The sequence below is a fragment of the Oncorhynchus mykiss genome, chromosome 21, assembly GCF_013265735.2.
Source record: "Oncorhynchus mykiss isolate Arlee chromosome 21, USDA_OmykA_1.1, whole genome shotgun sequence".
NCBI lineage: Eukaryota > Metazoa > Chordata > Actinopteri > Salmoniformes > Salmonidae > Oncorhynchus > Oncorhynchus mykiss.
The window spans coordinates 15,387,730-15,405,277 of record NC_048585.1 but is presented as its reverse complement, the minus strand read 5'-3'; the positions used below and the strand labels follow the sequence as shown (position 1 = coordinate 15,405,277).

Here is a 17,548-nt window from a genome sequence, read left to right as displayed (position 1 = left end):
CTCAACTCTGGAAGTCAGTTCCATTGCATGTTTTAATGTTTCCCTCTAATCAGGGACTGATTTTAGACCTGGGACACCAGTAGTGTGGAGTTAGTGACCAGATAGAATAGAAAACCAGCAGGCTCCAACTCTCCTAGGGTGAGTTGAATACCCCTGGTGAAGACAGGAACAGTTACTTATTGCAGCTTTAACACTAACACACGGTTGGTTATATTAACAGTATTGCACTTTTCATGTAGCCTACTTTTGTCCAGCTAATAGCCTAACCACGTTATGGACTAAACGTTAACAGGGATTATTTTAGCTGTGACTATAGATCAAATGAAGATCCTACATCTATGTGTGAAAGATGGAGAGTGAGTGAGTAAACATGAGTTTGTGTTTGCTCAAGCACAAAGCGTTGTGGCGGTCAGTCACTCCCAGCGTTTCAATACTTAACCAGTTCAAATGTCATTTTGAAGATGTTCATCGTTTTATCAGCACTCTGCTCTGTCTTTCTCTCTTCCTCTCGTTCTCTTTAAATGCTTTCTGTCTTCAGGAGATTACACGGAAGGTAAGACTGGAGCGCTCTCGCTCTATCTCTCTCGCTCTCTCTCTCTCTCGCACCCCATTTCTCTCTCTCTCTCTCACACCCCATTTCTCTCTCTCTCTCTCTCTCTCTCTCTCTCTCTCTCTCTCTCTCTCTCTCTCTCTCTCTCTCTCTCTCTCTCTCTCTCTCTCTCTCTCTCTCTCTCTCTCTCTCTCTCTCTCTCTCTCTCTCTCTCTCTCTCTCTCTCTCTCTCTCTCTCTCTCTCTCTCTCTCTCTCTCTCTCTCTCTCTCTGTCTCCCTCTCTCTCTCTCTCTCTCTCTCTCTCTCTCTCTCTCTCTCTCTGTCTCTGTCTCCCTCTCTCTCTCTCTCTCTCTCTCTCTCTCTCTCTCTCTCTCTCTCTCTCTCTCTCTCTCTCTCTCTCTCTCTCTCTCTCTCTCTCTCTCTGTCTCCCTCTCTCTCTCTCTCTCTCTCTCTCTCTCTCTCTCTCTCTCTCTGTCTCTGTCTCCCTCCCTCTCTCTCTCTCTCTCTCTCTCTCTCTCTCTCTCTCTCTCTCTCTCTCTCTCTCTCTCTCTCTCTCTCTCTCTCTCTCTCTCTCTCTCTTATATTTATATATAAATATATTCCTCTGGCAGTTTAGTGTATAGGGCCTTGTGTAGGCTCTGAAGTTGATTTCCTCAGAGCTGACAGTCTTGTATCATAGGGGAGATCAGCTGGAGTCAGATGGGTGTTTATTGAAGGTCACTAGAAAAGTGCAGTACTGGTATCACAGGGTCATAAATAAAGAGAGCAGGCCTTCCATTGTCCTGGTCTGATGCTATCTCCCCTGTCAGACTGCAGTGTGGCTACACACACGCGCGCACAAATTTCTGCAGATACACACATTTCTGCAGATACACACACATTTCTGCAAATACACACACACACATTTCTGCAGATGCACATACACACACACCGATGTCCTTGAAAGTAGCAGAAGGCAATGAGTGAGAGGGCTGTCTCTTGGCATCCCCCATCACTTCCCAATAACCCATGCCCCAATACCCCACGTCCACATCCACTCATGGCTCTGGTAATGGAAAGTGTGTTGTCCATTTTTTGTGTTGTCTATCCCCTGTAACTGCTGTTGACTGAGTTATCCCGAGTGTGTCCTGTGTCTCTTCTGTGTCCATGGTTGACTGAATGCTCTAGTAATGTCTCCTCTCTTCTCTCCTCCTCTCTCCTCTCTCTCCTTTCTCTCCTCCTCTCTCCTCTGATCTCTCTTCTCTCCCCTCTCCTCTCTCTTTCGTGTGTGTAGGCCAAGCAGCTGGAGCTCAGAGACCAGGAACTGAAGAAACAGGACGCATTCTACAGGGAACAGGTTGCCAGGCTGGAGGACAGGGTAAGGGAACACTATCAACCAGCATACTACTTAGTACACTACACAGCATCCAGTAGTGCTCTATACAGCCTACTACACAGCACATTATCCAGTAGGGCTCTATACAGCCCACTACACAGCACGTTATCCAGTAGGGCTCTATACAGCACACTACACAGCACATTATCCAGTAGTGCTCTATACAGCCCACTACACAGCACATTATCCAGTAGGGCTCTATACAGCCAACTCACTACACAGCACATTATCCAGTAGGGCTCTATACAGCCCACTCACTACACAGCACATTATCCAGTAGGGCTCTATACAGCCCACTACACAGCACATTATCCAGTAGGGCTCTATACAGCCCACTACACAGCACATTATCCAGTAGTGCTCTATACAGCCCACTACACAGCACATTATCCAGTAGGGCTCTATACAGCCCACTACACAGCACATTATCCAGTAGGGCTCTATACAGCCCACTACACAGCACGTTATCCAGTAGTGCTCTATACAGCCCACTACACAGCACATTATCCAGTAGGGCTCTATACAGCACACTACACAGCACATTATCCAGTAGGGCTCTATACAGCACACTACACAGCACATTATCCAGTAGGGCTCTATACAGCACACTACACATCACGTTATCCAGTAGTGCTCTATACAGCACACTACACAGCACATTATCCAGTAGTGCTCTATATAGCCCACTACACAGCACATTATCCAGTAGGGCTCTATACAGCCCACTACACAGCACATTATCCAGTAGTGCTCTATACAGCCCACTACACAGCACATTATCCAGTAGGGCTCTATACAGCCCACTACACAGCACATTATCCAGTAGGGCTCTATACAGCCCACTACACAGCACATTATCCAGTAGTGCTCTATACAGCCCACTACACAGCACGTTATCCAGTAGTGCTCTATACAGCCCACTACACAGCACATTATCCAGTAGGGCTCTATACAGCCCACTACACAGCACGTTATCCAGTAGTGCTCTATACAGCCCACTACACAGCACGTTATCCAGTAGTGCTCTATATAGCCCACTACACAGCACATTATCCAGTAGTGCTCTATACAGCACACTACACAGCACATTATCCAGTAGTGCTCTATACAGCCCACTACACAGCACATTATCCAGTAGTGCTCTATACAGCCCACTACACAGCACATTATCCAGTAGTGCTCTATACAGCCCACTACACAGCACGTTATCCAGTAGTGCTCTATACAGCACACTACACAGCACATTATCCAGTAGTGCTCTATACAGCCCACTACACAGCACATTATCCAGTAGTGCTCTATACAGCCCACTACACAGCACATTATCCAGTAGTGCTCTATATAGCCCACTACACAGCACATTATCCAGTAGTGCTCTATACAGCCCACTACACAGCACATTATCCAGTAGGGCTCTATACAGCACACTACACAGCACGTTATCCAGTAGTGCTCTATACAGCCCACTACACAGCACATTATCCAGTAGGGCTCTATACAGCACACTACACAGCACGTTATCCAGTAGTGCTCTATACAGCCCACTACACAGCACGTTATCCAGTAGTGCTCTATACAGCCCACTACACAGCACATTATCCAGTAGTGCTCTATACAGCCCACTACACAGCACATTATCCAGTAGTGCTCTATACAGCCCACTACACAGCACGTTATCCAGTAGTGCTCTATACAGCCCACTACACAGCACATTATCCAGTAGGGCTCTATACAGCCCACTACACAGTACATTATCCAGTAGTGCTCTATACAGCACACTACACAGCACATTATCCAGTAGGGCTCTATACAGCCCACTACACCGCACATTATATCTCATCAGCATACACCCTACTTAAAACAGCTTGTTTCACTCCACTCAGCCTTACACTGTAACACACTACACCATACGGAGTCTGCATCACACCTCACACCATCTCTGCTGCCTGAGGGAACTTTTGATAGAGAAACAGTTTTCTCTGCAGCTCTGCGTCCTCGCTCCCTCCCTCCCTCCCTCCCTCCCTCCCTCCCTCCCTCCCTCCCTCGCTCCCTCGCTCCCTCCCCCCTCTCGCTCTACACCATAAGCCCCTACGGTGTTATCAGACTAAAGATGAGGGGAAACATCTTAACACTTTCTCTCCCTTTTTCTCTGCCACTGCTGTCAAACTGGCCTTGGTATCCATCCTCCAAGTGGAAACCTCACGCTGCTGCCAGTGTGATCTCTTGCACTCTTTTTTCCCCTCCTGCTAAAGATGAGGTCAAATCACACACACACACAGAGAGAGAGACACATCGTACACACAGTGTGAGATATGGCCCGTACAGACAGACCATGCTGCTGTTCTCAGTCAGATATGTCCCCTAGGGAGGGTACGAGGGGTCAAATACCTTGTTTAGTCCACTTAAACTGACACCCCCAAGCTGTTTCCCAATGTGTTGTCCCCTCTAGATAGGGAAGGGAGGTTTAATACTTTGCTTTGTAGAAGTTTGTCCCCTAAAATATATCTGACAATTAGTCTTCACACTTTTCCCAGTTGGGTTAGTGTCTTTAATGAAGGGAATAGGGGTCCAACCGGTTTGGCTCCTTCTGTACAATGTCATAGTGGAATAAGTCAGATATGCACTCTAATGAATAAGAAAGCCCACACATGCACACACACACACAATCTGCATCGTAGTGGTGGGAACAGGGGTCAAACACTTTGTCTGCTAAAAGATTTGCCTCCCTACCGACAAGCTCACTCAACTCCATAAGACATCTCTTCAAGCTGGGAAAGAATAGAGCAACAATTTGGATGTACCAACACCTTCGCAGCAGCCAAAGACGACCCTAAAGGAGTTGGTGGTCAAACTATTAGTTTACCAAATGCTAGAGCCAGGTGTTGTTCCTGGTCCCATGGACAGTTGGGACAGTTGACAGTTACTTGGAGTATGGTAGTGTCTCTGTGAAGTCGTGAAGTGGAGAGGTCTTCTTTAATGACGCTTGACTAGTCTGGTCATCAATAAATCATTAAAGAAGAATAGCAGATCAATATCAACACTGTTTTCACCTGCAACCTCTCTCCCTTGGAAACACTGTAGCAACAGAATAATAAACCACTAGTTAGAAATACTGTAGTAACAACATAATAAACCACTAGTTAGATATATTATAGTAACAGAATAATAAACCACTAGTTAGAAATACTGTAGTAACAGAATAATAAACCACTAGTTAGAAATACTATAGTAACAGAATAATAAACCACTAGTTAGAAATACTGTAGTAGCAGAATAATACACCACTAGTTAGACATACTGTAGTAACAACATAATAAACCACTAGTTAGAAATACTGTAGTAACAGAATAATAAACCACTAGTTAGAAATACTGTAGTAGCAGAATAATACACCACTAGTTAGACATACTGTAGTAACAACATAATAAACCACTAGTTAGAAATACTGTAGTAACAGAATAATACACCACTAGTTAGATATACTATAGTAACAGAATAATACACCACTAGTTAGAAATACTGTAGTAACAGAATAATAAACCACTAGTTAGAAATACTGTAGTAACAGAATAATACACCACTAGTTAGACATACTATAGTAACAGAATAATACACCACTAGTTAGACACACTGTAGTAACAGAATAATAAACCACTAGTTAGAAATACTATAGTAGCAGAATAATAAACCACTAGTTAGAAATACTGTAGTAACAGAATAATAAACCACTAGTTAGATATACTATAGTAACAGAATAATACACCACTAGTTAGAAATACTGTAGTAACAGAATAATACACCACTAGTTAGAAATACTGTAGTAACAGAATAATAAACCACTAGTTAGAAATACTGTAGTAACAACATAATAAACCACTAGTTAGAAATACTGTAGTAGCAGAATAATAAACCACTAGTTAGAAATACTGTAGTAACAACATAATAAACCACTAGTTAGAAATACTGTAGTAACAACATAATAAACCACTAGTTAGAAATACTGTAGTAACAACATAATAAACCACTAGTTAGAAATACTGTAGTAACAGAATAATAAACCACTAGTTAGAAATACTGTAGTAGCAGAATAATAAACCACTAGTTAGAAATACTGTAGTAACAGAATAATAAACCACTAGTTAGACATACTGTAGTAACAACATAATAAACCACTAGTTAGAAATACTGTAGTAACAACATAATAAACCACTAGTTAGAAATACTGTAGTAGCAGAATAATACACCACTAGTTAGAAATACTGTAGTAACAGAATAATACACCACTAGTTAGAAACACTGTAGTAACAGAATAATACACCACTAGTTAGAAATACTGTAGTAACAGAATAATAAACCACTAGTTAGAAATACTGTAGTAACAGAATAATACACCACTAGTTAGAAATACTGTAGTAACAGAATAATAAACCACTAGTTAGACATACTATAGTAACAGAATAATAAACCACTAGTTAGAAATACTATAGTAACAGAATAATAAACCACTAGTTAGAAATACTGTAGTAACAGAATAATACACCACTAGTTAGAAATACTGTAGTAACAACATAATAAACCACTAGTTAGAAATACTATAGTAACAGAATAATACACCACTAGTTAGAAATACTGTAGTAACAGAATAATACACCACTAGTTAGAAATACTGTAGCAACAGAATAATAAACCACTAGTTAGAAATACTGTAGTAACAGAATAATAAACCACTAGTTAGAAATACTGTAGTAACAGAATAATAAACCACTAGTTAGAAATACTGTAGTAACAACATAATAAACCACTAGTTAGAAATACTGTAGTAACAGAATAATACACCACTAGTTAGAAATACTGTAGTAACAGAATAATACACCACTAGTTAGAAATACTGTAGTAACAACATAATAAACCACTAGTTAGAAATACTGTAGTAACAGAATAATAAACCACTAGTTAGATATACTGTAGTAACAGAATAATAAACCACTAGTTAGAAATACTGTAGTAGCAGAATAATAAACCACTAGTTAGATATATTATAGTAACAGAATAATAAACCACTAGTTAGAAATACTGTAGTAACAACATAATAAACCACTAGTTAGAAATACTGTAGTAACAACATAATAAACCACTAGTTAGAAATACTGTAGCAACAGAATAATAAACCACTAGTTAGAAATACTGTAGTAACAGAATAATACACCACTAGTTAGAAATACTGTAGTAACAACATAATAAACCACTAGTTAGAAATACTGTAGTAACAGAATAATAAACCACTAGTTAGAAATACTGTAGTAACAGAATAATACACCACTAGTTAGAAATACTGTAGTAGCAGAATAATACACCACTAGTTAGAAATACTGTAGTAACAGAATAATACACCACTAGTTAGAAATACTGTAGTAACAGAATAATAAACCACTAGTTAGACATACTATAGTAACAGAATAATACACCACTAGTTAGACATACTATAGTAACAGAATAATAAACCACTAGTTAGAAATACTGTAGTAGCAGAATAATACACCACTAGTTAGAAATACTATAGTAACAACATAATAAACCACTAGTTAGAAATACTGTAGCAACAGAATAATACACCACTAGTTAGAAATACTGTAGTAACAGAATAATACACCACTAGTTAGACATACTATAGTAACAGAATAATACACCACTAGTTAGACATACTATAGTAACAGAATAATAAACCACTAGTTAGAAATACTGTAGTAACAGAATAATAAACCACTAGTTAGAAATACTGTAGTAACAGAATAATAAACCACTAGTTAGACATACTATAGTAACATAATAATACACCACTAGTTAGAAATACTGTAGTAACAGAATAATAAACCACTAGTTAGACATACTATAGTTACAGAATAATACACCACTAGTTAGAAATACTATAGTAACAGAATAATAAACCACTAGTTAGACATACTATAGTAACAGAATAATACACCACTAGTTAGACATACTATAGTAACAGAATAATAAACCACTAGTTAGAAATACTGTAGTAACAGAATAATAAACCACTAGTTAGAAATACTGTAGTAACAACATAATAAACCACTAGTTAGAAATACTGTAGTAACAGAATAATACACCACTAGTTAGAAATACTGTAGTAACAGAATAATAAACCACTAGTTAGAAATACTGTAGTAACAGAATAATACACCACTAGTTAGAAATACTATAGCAACAGAATAATAAACCACTAGTTAGAAACACTGTAGTAACAACATAATAAACCACTAGTTAGAAATACTGTAGTAACAGAATAATACACCACTAGTTAGAAATACTATAGCAACAGAATAATAAACCACTAGTTAGAAACACTGTAGTAACAACATAATAAACCACTAGTTAGAAATACTGTAGTAACAGAATAATACACCACTAGTTAGAAATACTATAGCAACAGAATAATAAACCACTAGTTAGAAACACTGTAGTAACAACATAATAAACCACTAGTTAGAAATACTGTAGTAACAGAATAATACACCACTAGTTAGAAATACTATAGCAACAGAATAATAAACCACTAGTTAGAAACACTGTAGTAACAACATAATAAACCACTAGTTAGAAATACTGTAGTAACAGAATAATACACCACTAGTTAGAAATACTGTAGTAACAACATAATAAACCACTAGTTAGAAATACTGTAGTAACAGAATAATACACCACTAGTTAGAAATACTGTAGCAACAGAATAATAAACCACTAGTTAGAAATACTATAGTAACAGAATAATAAACCACTAGTTAGAAATACTGTAGTAGCAGAATAATAAACCACTAGTTAGAAATACTGTAGTAACAACATAATAAACCACTAGTTAGAAATACTGTAGTAACAGAATAATAAACCACTAGTTAGAAATACTATAGTAACAGAATAATAAACCACTAGTTAGAAATACTGTAGTAACAACATAATAAACCACTAGTTAGAAATACTGTAGTAACAGAATAATACACCACTAGTTAGAAATACTGTAGTAACAACATAATAAACCACTAGTTAGAAATACTGTAGTAACAGAATAATAAACCACTAGTTAGAAATACTGTAGTAACAACATAATAAACCACTAGTTAGAAATACTGTAGTAACAGAATAATACACCACTAGTTAGAAATACTGTAGTAGCAGAATAATACACCACTAGTTAGAAATACTGTAGTAACAGAATAATACACCACTAGTTAGAAATACTGTAGTAACAGAATAATACACCACTAGTTAGAAATACTGTAGTAACAGAATAATACACCACTAGTTAGAAATACTGTAGTAACAACATAATAAACCACTAGTTAGAAATACTGTAGTAGCAGAATAATACACCACTAGTTAGAAATACTGTAGTAACAGAATAATACACCACTAGTTAGAAATACTGTAGTAACAACATAATACACCACTAGTTAGAAATACTGTAGTAACAGAATAATAAACCACTAGTTAGAAATACTGTAGTAACAGAATAATAAACCACTAGTTAGAAATACTGTAGTAACAACATAATAAACCACTAGTTAGAAATACTGTAGTAGCAGAATAATAAACCACTAGTTAGAAATACTGTAGTAACAACATAATAAACCACTAGTTAGAAATACTGTAGTAACAACATAATAAACCTGTAGTTAGAAATACTATAGTAACAGAATAATAAACCTGTAGTTAGATATACTATAGTAACAGAATAATAAACCTGTAGTTAGATATACTATAGCAACAACATAATAAACCACTAGTTAGAAATACTGTAGTAGCAGAATAATACACCACTAGTTAGAAATACTGTAGTAACAGAATAATACACCACTAGTTAGAAATACTGTAGTAACAGAATAATAAACCTGTAGTTAGATATACTATAGCAACAACATAATAAACCTGTAGTTAGATATACTATAGCAACAACATAATAAACCTGTAGTTAGATATACTATAGCAACAACATAATAAACCTGTAGTTAGATATACTATAGCAACAACATAATAAACCTGTAGTTAGATATACTATAGCAACAACATAATAAACCTGTAGTTAGAAATACTATAGCAACAACATAATAAACCTGTAGTTAGATATACTATAGCAACAACATATAAACCTGTAGTTAGATATACTATAGCAACAACATAATAAACCTGTAGTTAGATATACTATAGGTCCATGTGATGATACTCGTAGGAATAAGAGAAAACAGAATTAAACTGTTAGGGGGGAGACATTTTCTCACAGTGACTACAGAATAATTGGTTTTAGCTTTATTTTAAGGCCATTGTGGACTATCCTTATCTGGTACAATGTTTGATTGAAAACATTTGAATAATGTTGGTTAGATTGGTTGTTAGATTACTACAAGACTAGTACACAGTAAAGGCTGCATTGCTGATGGCACGAAGACATGAGCAGAGATGAGTTGATGAAAGTCATGAGAAATCCAGCTGACTGGAGAACAGTTGGTGCCATGCTGCTGTGTGTGGGATCCAGTGGGAACTGTGATCATAGAACTGATCTGAGTCTAGTGCTACTACTAACGTAAGCTCTTATTGACCCGACAGGTGGTCATCCATCAGCTATATGGTCCCAGCTCAATATCCCCACGCTGTAACAACAAATCACCTTCACACATCATGAGGAGAGGGAGACAGAGAGAGGGATGGGGGGGGGAGAGGGGAAAAGAGAGGTAGGGAGAGGGTGGATAGAGGGTTGAGAGGGAGGGAGGGATAGGCAGTGAAAGGGGGTTGGAGGGAGAAGAGGGGACAGGGGACTGGAGGGAGAAGAGGGGACAGGGGACTGGAGGGAGAAGAGGGGACAGGGGACTGGAGGGAGAAGAGGGGACAGGGTACTGGATGGAGAAGAGGGGACAGGGGACTGGATGGAGAAGAGGGGACAGGGGACTGGAGGGAGAAGAGGGGACAGGGGACTGGAGGGAGAAGAGGGGACAGGGTACTGGAGGGAGAAGAGGGGACAGGGGACTGGATGGAGAAGAGGGGACAGGGGACTGGATGTGCTGAACACCAGTGAGCTTCAGTCCTATACATTTATAGAACGGTATAAATATGATCAATGCCACCGGCCCCAAATGCTTGTTCCAATACTCTGCAATGTCGAAGTGGAAGAATAATTCTAACATTTATAAAACATTTATGAAAAATGAAACACCATCTTCATTAGATAAGTATTCAACCCACTGAGTCAATGCATGTTAGCATCACCTTTGGCAGTGATTACAGCTGTGAGTCTTGCTGGGTCTGTCAAAGAGCTTTGCACACCTTGATTGTACAATATTTACACATTCATTCTTTAAAGCATTCTTGAAGCTCTGTCACGTTAGTTGTTGATTTGAGTCATTTTAGCAGACAGTCTGTCCCAGAGAGACTTACAATAGTGAGTGCAGACATTTCCTTCCTTTTTCATACTGGTCCCCTGTGGGAATCAAACCTACAGCTGGCGTTGTCAGTGCCATGCTCTACCAGCTGAGCCATGTTCATGTCTTGCCATAGATTTTCAAGCTGGGTTAAGCTACAACTGTAACTAGGCCACTCAGGAACATTCAATGTCGTCTTGGTAAGCAACTCCAGTGTATATTTGGCCTTGTGTTTTAGGTTATTGTCCTGCTGAAAGGTGAATTTGTCTCCCAGTGTCTGTTGGAAAACTCCCTAGTTCTTGCCGATGACGAGCATACCCATAATATGAAGCAGTCACCACCATGCTTGAAAATATGAAGAGTGGTACTCAGTGATGTGTTGGATTTGCCCCAAACGTAACACTTTGTATTCAGCACATAAAGTTAATTACTTTAGTTTTACTTTAGTGCCTTATTGCAAACAGGATGCATGTTTTGGAGTATTTCTATTCTGTACAGGCTGCCTTCTTTTCACTCTCATTTAGGTTAGTATTGTGGAGTAACTACAATGTTGTTGACCCATCCTCAGTTTTCTCCTAGCACAGCCGTTTAACTGTTTTAAAGTCACCATTGGCTTCGTGGTGAAATCCCTGAGCGGTTTCCTTCCTTTCCTGAAGGGTGTATTGATACACCATCCAAAGTGTAATTAATAACTTCACCATGCTCAAAGGGATATTCAATGTCTCATTATTATTCCATTTTTTTTTTTACCCATCTACCAATAGGTGCCCTTCTTTGCGAGGCATTGGAAAACCTCCCTGGTGTTTGTGGTTGAATCTGTGTTTGAAATTCACTGCTCCACTGAGGTACAGAGATGAGGAAGTCCTTCAAATATTATGTTCAACACTGTTTTTGCACACGCAGTGATTCCATGCAACTTATTATATGACTTGTTAAGCAAATCTTTACTCCTGAATTTATTTAGTATTTCCATAACAAAGGGGTTGAATACTTCTCAAGACTCAAGACATTTCACCTTTTTTTTATTAATTTATAAAACATTTAAAAAGCATGTTTCTACTTTGACATTATGGGGTACTGTGAGGAAAAAAATCTAAATGAAATCATTTTTAAATTCGGGCTGTAACACAGCAGAATGTTGTCAAGTCAAACACAAGTCAAGGGGTGTGAATACTTCCTGAAGGCACTGCACAAGCAGCATACATGCTTGTTTTGGGTCATTTATTGGATAGCTTCATTGGGGGGGTATTTTATTTCAAGGTCATTGAGATGGTGGCACACTAGACTAGAACTGTCAGGAAAACAAAGGTGAGTGTATTATGTGTTTGTGTGTGTGTGTCGTTATGAGAGTTTGTGTTATTCTGTGTGTGACTTGTGGATCAATGGCGGGCGTATTGCATGTTGTCTTGCTGTGAATCGCTCAGGGAAACTGCTGGAGTTGCTGTTGGTTAGAATCTTCTTAACAGCCTCTCTATTCTTCCTTTCCCATCTCTGTCCAGCTCTGTCTTGGTCTCCTACCTCTTTCATCTCCCTCTCTCCTGCTGTCTCTGTCACTCGCTCATATTCTTCTGTCATAACCTTTAGCCCTCTCTCTCTCGCTCTCTCGCTCTCTCTTCTCCTCACAACATCTCTCTCTCTCTCTCTCCCGTACACACACACACACACACACACACACCCTCCGAACCAAACGCACACAGAGAGAATAAAAGTCTGATATATATTACATGTCTCTTTCAATTCAACACAGCCATTCATCAGAGGGTTCCTAGTGACAGGCCATCACCAGGGCCTGGACAGCTCAGCGCACCATGGCTGTGCTCATTGGCCACAGCGGCCAAATTGACTCTGAAAACAATATATATATAGATTACATTTTCACTCAATATCTGCTGTAAAACAATCTCATATTTAACAATCTGCACTCTGTTTTTTTCTCTTTGTCTTTCCCTGTTTTTCAGTTCCCCGTGTTGAGAATGAGCCTCTCATTCGTTTTTCCTTTTCCTTTGTCTCTCTCTTGCTCATCTCACGTTTTTCTTCTTCATTTTCATCTCTTTTGCTCGCTCTAGTCCATGTCTATTGATGGAATTGTATTTTCCTCTCGCCCCGCGTTGGGGGGGACAATCACCGTTACAATTGCCACCTCACAGTCCTTGAAGTAAAGTAAAACTCCTGTATGAAAGCGAGATGGAGTGTTTCGTCTCAGTAATAGCTCCTATTCACCACCTGATCAATACTTTTTCTAACTGGGAACAGAAGCATCTGCAGTCGTGGCATGACAATGTGTCTTTTACTTTTCACCCCAGCCTTCTGTGAGTCTGCATCATACTGAGACTCAGAACGACAACAGAGCAACAAGGTGTGTTACCTGCTGGAATCGGTGGTGTGGTCTTAAACGTTGGCTGGTCTGGTCCGTTGGCTGGTCCTTCTCAGCAACAGGAGCTCTAGTTACTTTTTACCCTCCAAAGCCAAATGTATGATCTCCCCATTCCCCTAACTAAACCATTTTAGATGTGAACACATTGCATATTAGTTAAATAGCAGCTGCTCTGATCCAGAACTCAAGTGGATCTGAATAACTTGTCTAAAACCATCACATAATAGGAACTTCTTCAAAACAAGTTTGTATCAATCCCAGTTCCCTTAACCGGTCAAGTCAACAGATCACACAGTAAGCCAGGATGTTCCCTTAACCGGTCAAGTCAACAAGATCACACAGTAGGCCAGGATGTTCCCTTAACCGGTCAAGTCAACAAGATCACACAGTAGGCCAGGACATTCCCTTAACCGGTCAAGTCAACAAGTTCACACAGTAGGCCAGGACGTTCCCTTAACCGGTCAAGTCAACAAGATCACACAGTAGGCCAGGATGTTCCCTTAACCGGTCAAGTCAACAAGATCACACAGTAGGCCAGGATGTTCCCTTAACCGGTCAAGTCAACAAGATCACACAGTAGGCCAGGATGTTCCCTTAACCGGCCAAGTCAACAAGATCACACAGTAGGCCAGGACGTTCCCTTAACCGGTCAAGTCAACAAGATCACACAGTAGGCCAGGACGTTCCCTTAACTGGTCAAGTCAGCAAGATCACACAGTAGGCCAGGACGTTCCCTTAACCGGTCAAGTCAACAAGATCACACAGTAGGCCAGGATGTTCCCTTAACCGGTCAAGTCAGCAAGATCACACAGTATGCCAGGATGTTCCCTTAACCGGTCAAGTCAACAAGATCACACAGTAGGCCAGGATGTTCCCTTAACCGGTCAAGTCAACAAGATCACACAGTAGGCCAGGATGTTCCCTTAACCGGTCAAGTCAACAAGATCACACAGTAGGCCAGCTCCAGTTGATGGGGTGTTGGCAGCCATAAGTCACAGAGAGAGAAGTGACATTATTGGGGGACTGCAGTAGAAGTGCAGTGAGGACATTATCAGTCAGGTCCTTCAGTCACGGTGTGTAGCAGCGGGAGCCAGGTGTGTGTGTGTGTGTGTGTGTGTTTCTCTCTCTCGCTCTCCTTTCTCTCTCATTTAATTACTGTTGCATTATCAGCAGATAGGACGACGCAGCAGGAGCTGTCCCCACTCTCTCTCTTTCTCTCTCACACACACACACACACACACACACACACACACACACACACACACACACACACACACACACACTGACCCTCAGAGAGTGTGAGAGATACAAGCATTGTAGTCTAACACATGCATGCCTACACACACACATGCAAAGGGCCTAACCTGACATAGAGAAAAGTTCTGCATTCAGATCAACCTGGGAGCCAACTTCCATACACATGTCCCTGATGTATCCCTTTTGATGTGAAATGGCTGACAATCAGTCAATCAATCAAATGTGCTTATACAGAAACCCTGCCAAAACCCCAAACAGCAAGCAATGCAGATGTAGAAGCACGTGGCTAAGAAAAGTTACAGCGGCTGGCGGTGTTACAGCGGCTGGCGGTGTTACAGCGGCTGGCGGTGTTACAGCGGCTGGCGGTGTTACAGCGGCTGACGGTGTTACAGCGGCTGGCGGTGTTACAGAGGCTGACGGTGTTACAGAGGCTGGCGGTGTTACAGCGGCTGGCGGTGTTACAGCGGCTGGCGGTGTTACAGCGGCTGGCGGCGTTACAGAGGCTGGCGGCGTTACAGCGGCTGATGGCGTTACAGAGGCTGGCGGTGTTACAGCGGCTGGCGGTGTTACAGAGGCTGGCGGTGTTACAGCGGCTGACGGTGTTACAGCGGCTGGCGGCGTTACAGAGGCTGGCGGCGTTACAGCGGCTGATGGTGTTACAGAGGCTGGCGGTGTTACAGCGGCTGGCGGCGTTACAGAGGCTGGCGGCGTTACAGCGGCTGATGGTGTTACAGAGGCTGGCGGTGTTACAGCGGCTGGCGGTGTTACAGAGGCTGGCGGTGTTACAGCGGCTGACGGCGTTACAGCGGCTGGCGGCGTCACAGCGGCTGGCAGGGGCTGGCGGCGTTACGGGGGCTGGTGGCGTTACGGGGGCTGGCGGCGTTACGGGGGCTGGCGGCGTTACAGGGGCTGACGGCGTTACAGGGGCTGACGGCGTTACAGGGGCTGACGGCGTTACAGGGGCTGACGGCGTTACAGGGGCTGGCGGCGTTACAGCGGCTGGCGGTGACGCTCTGAGTCCTTAATTCACCGTAGCAGAGCTAGCCGTCTATCATGTCTCCGCGGTGCCTCCCGCCGTCCCTAGGATGTTAGAGGGATGGACTCAACAGGCCGCCGTCCCCCTGTTTCCCCATGTCAGTCCCCATGTTTGCCAGTCTCAGGGTTTTATATGGTGGCGCTCCCTCTAGTCATTCCTTTAGTAACAAGCCGCTGGGCCGTCCAACGCAGCGGGTCTTCCCCTCGCCTCCCTGCCAGGGAACAGATAGCCATTAACGAAGCTCTTTTTGTTTTGCTCATTAAAAATGGTGGAGAGGGCTTTTTAATTGGACACGCCAGTTCTGTTCCTTACTCTTCTCTATCCTCTCTGTATCACCCGAGTGCATTAGCCATAATGACTTCATTTGTCTCTGACACCCCCACCGGCCTTATTTACCACCAGACAAGGTAAAGCTCTCCCAGGCATGTAAATAGAAATCAAAAGGATGAGGGTGCTCTGTGAACAGTCCAGGAAGTCTGTTTTGCAGACCAAAAAGGACCGATTTATAGCTTAGAAAACCACGAGAAGCAGGCTGTTCTAAAATAGACTGCTTATTTCTGTTTAGTGTTACACCAATCAAGCCCAATTGGCCCTGAATCATAATAGAAGTATTTTTCTCCCAAAATAGTAGATTTTGGGGTTGGTGAAGTGTTGCACCCAAATCAACCCGGGGGTGGTCAGGTCCTATCGTTCCTACTGATTGAGGGGCTCTGCTGCACTCTAAATCAGTTAGGAGGACAGCAGGAAATCACAATTTGAGCCCCACTCGTTAATCACACACAACAGCCTCACAAATTACACTGTCTGCTACTCTGTCTCCCACTCTGTCTCCCACTCTGTCTCCCTGCACAGGCTGTAGGCGTGTAGGTGCTTTTTTTTCTGTCTTTCCTAGTGTGTGTGTGTGTGTGTGTGTGTGCACGTGCACCCGCTGGCCCTGCAATCACTGGCCGTTTGTGCTTCCTGATGGATTAGGGTTCTGATTAGTGGCAGCGCGGTGATTTATTTAGTTGTTAGTATTATTATTTATTTATTTATTTATTTATTAATTATTATTATTATTAGTCACTTAGTATTCAACACAGTGACCAACACCACATTCTAGCAACCACTGTTACACACACACACAGACAAACACACTGGTTAAATCCTAGTCTCAATGTCAGTGACATTGAGGAAACTGCCACTGATGGTTCCCTGACTGGATAGTCTGCACTAACGTTGGTTAAATCTCAAACACACTGGTTAAGTTCTAGTCATGCCATTCATATTGAACTCTTAGCCGGTCTGACACAACTCAGTTGGTTACTTTAATTGGAAGATTTGCTAGTAGAGATTATTGGTGAGAGATGGTTGGACGGGGCGTCAGTAAAGGGAGAGGTGGTTGGACGGGGCGTCAGTAAAGGGAGAGGTGGTTGGACGGGGCGTCAGTAAAGGGAGAGGTGGTTGGACGGGGCGTCAGTAAAGGGAGAGGTGGTTGGACGGGACGTCAGTAAAGGGAGAGGTGGTTGGACGGGGCGTCAGTAAAGGG

The 17,548-nt window shown here is 41.6% G+C and overlaps 1 protein-coding gene across 3 annotated transcripts in view; it reads left to right on the top strand.

Annotated features, from left to right (window-relative positions):
- LOC110500993 (MICOS complex subunit MIC19) overlaps window positions 1–17,548 on the top strand; it is a 107,446-nt gene that overhangs the window by 50,598 nt on the left and 39,300 nt on the right. For 2 of the 3 annotated variants that reach the window (XM_036957070.1, XM_036957068.1), the window contains exons 6-7: window positions 539–553; window positions 1,824–1,907. In XM_036957070.1, the coding sequence (XP_036812965.1) occupies window positions 539–553; window positions 1,824–1,907 (99 nt within the window). The remainder of the gene's footprint in view (window positions 1–538; window positions 554–1,823; window positions 1,908–17,548) is intronic. The other variant, XM_036957069.1, reaches the window with a different exon arrangement.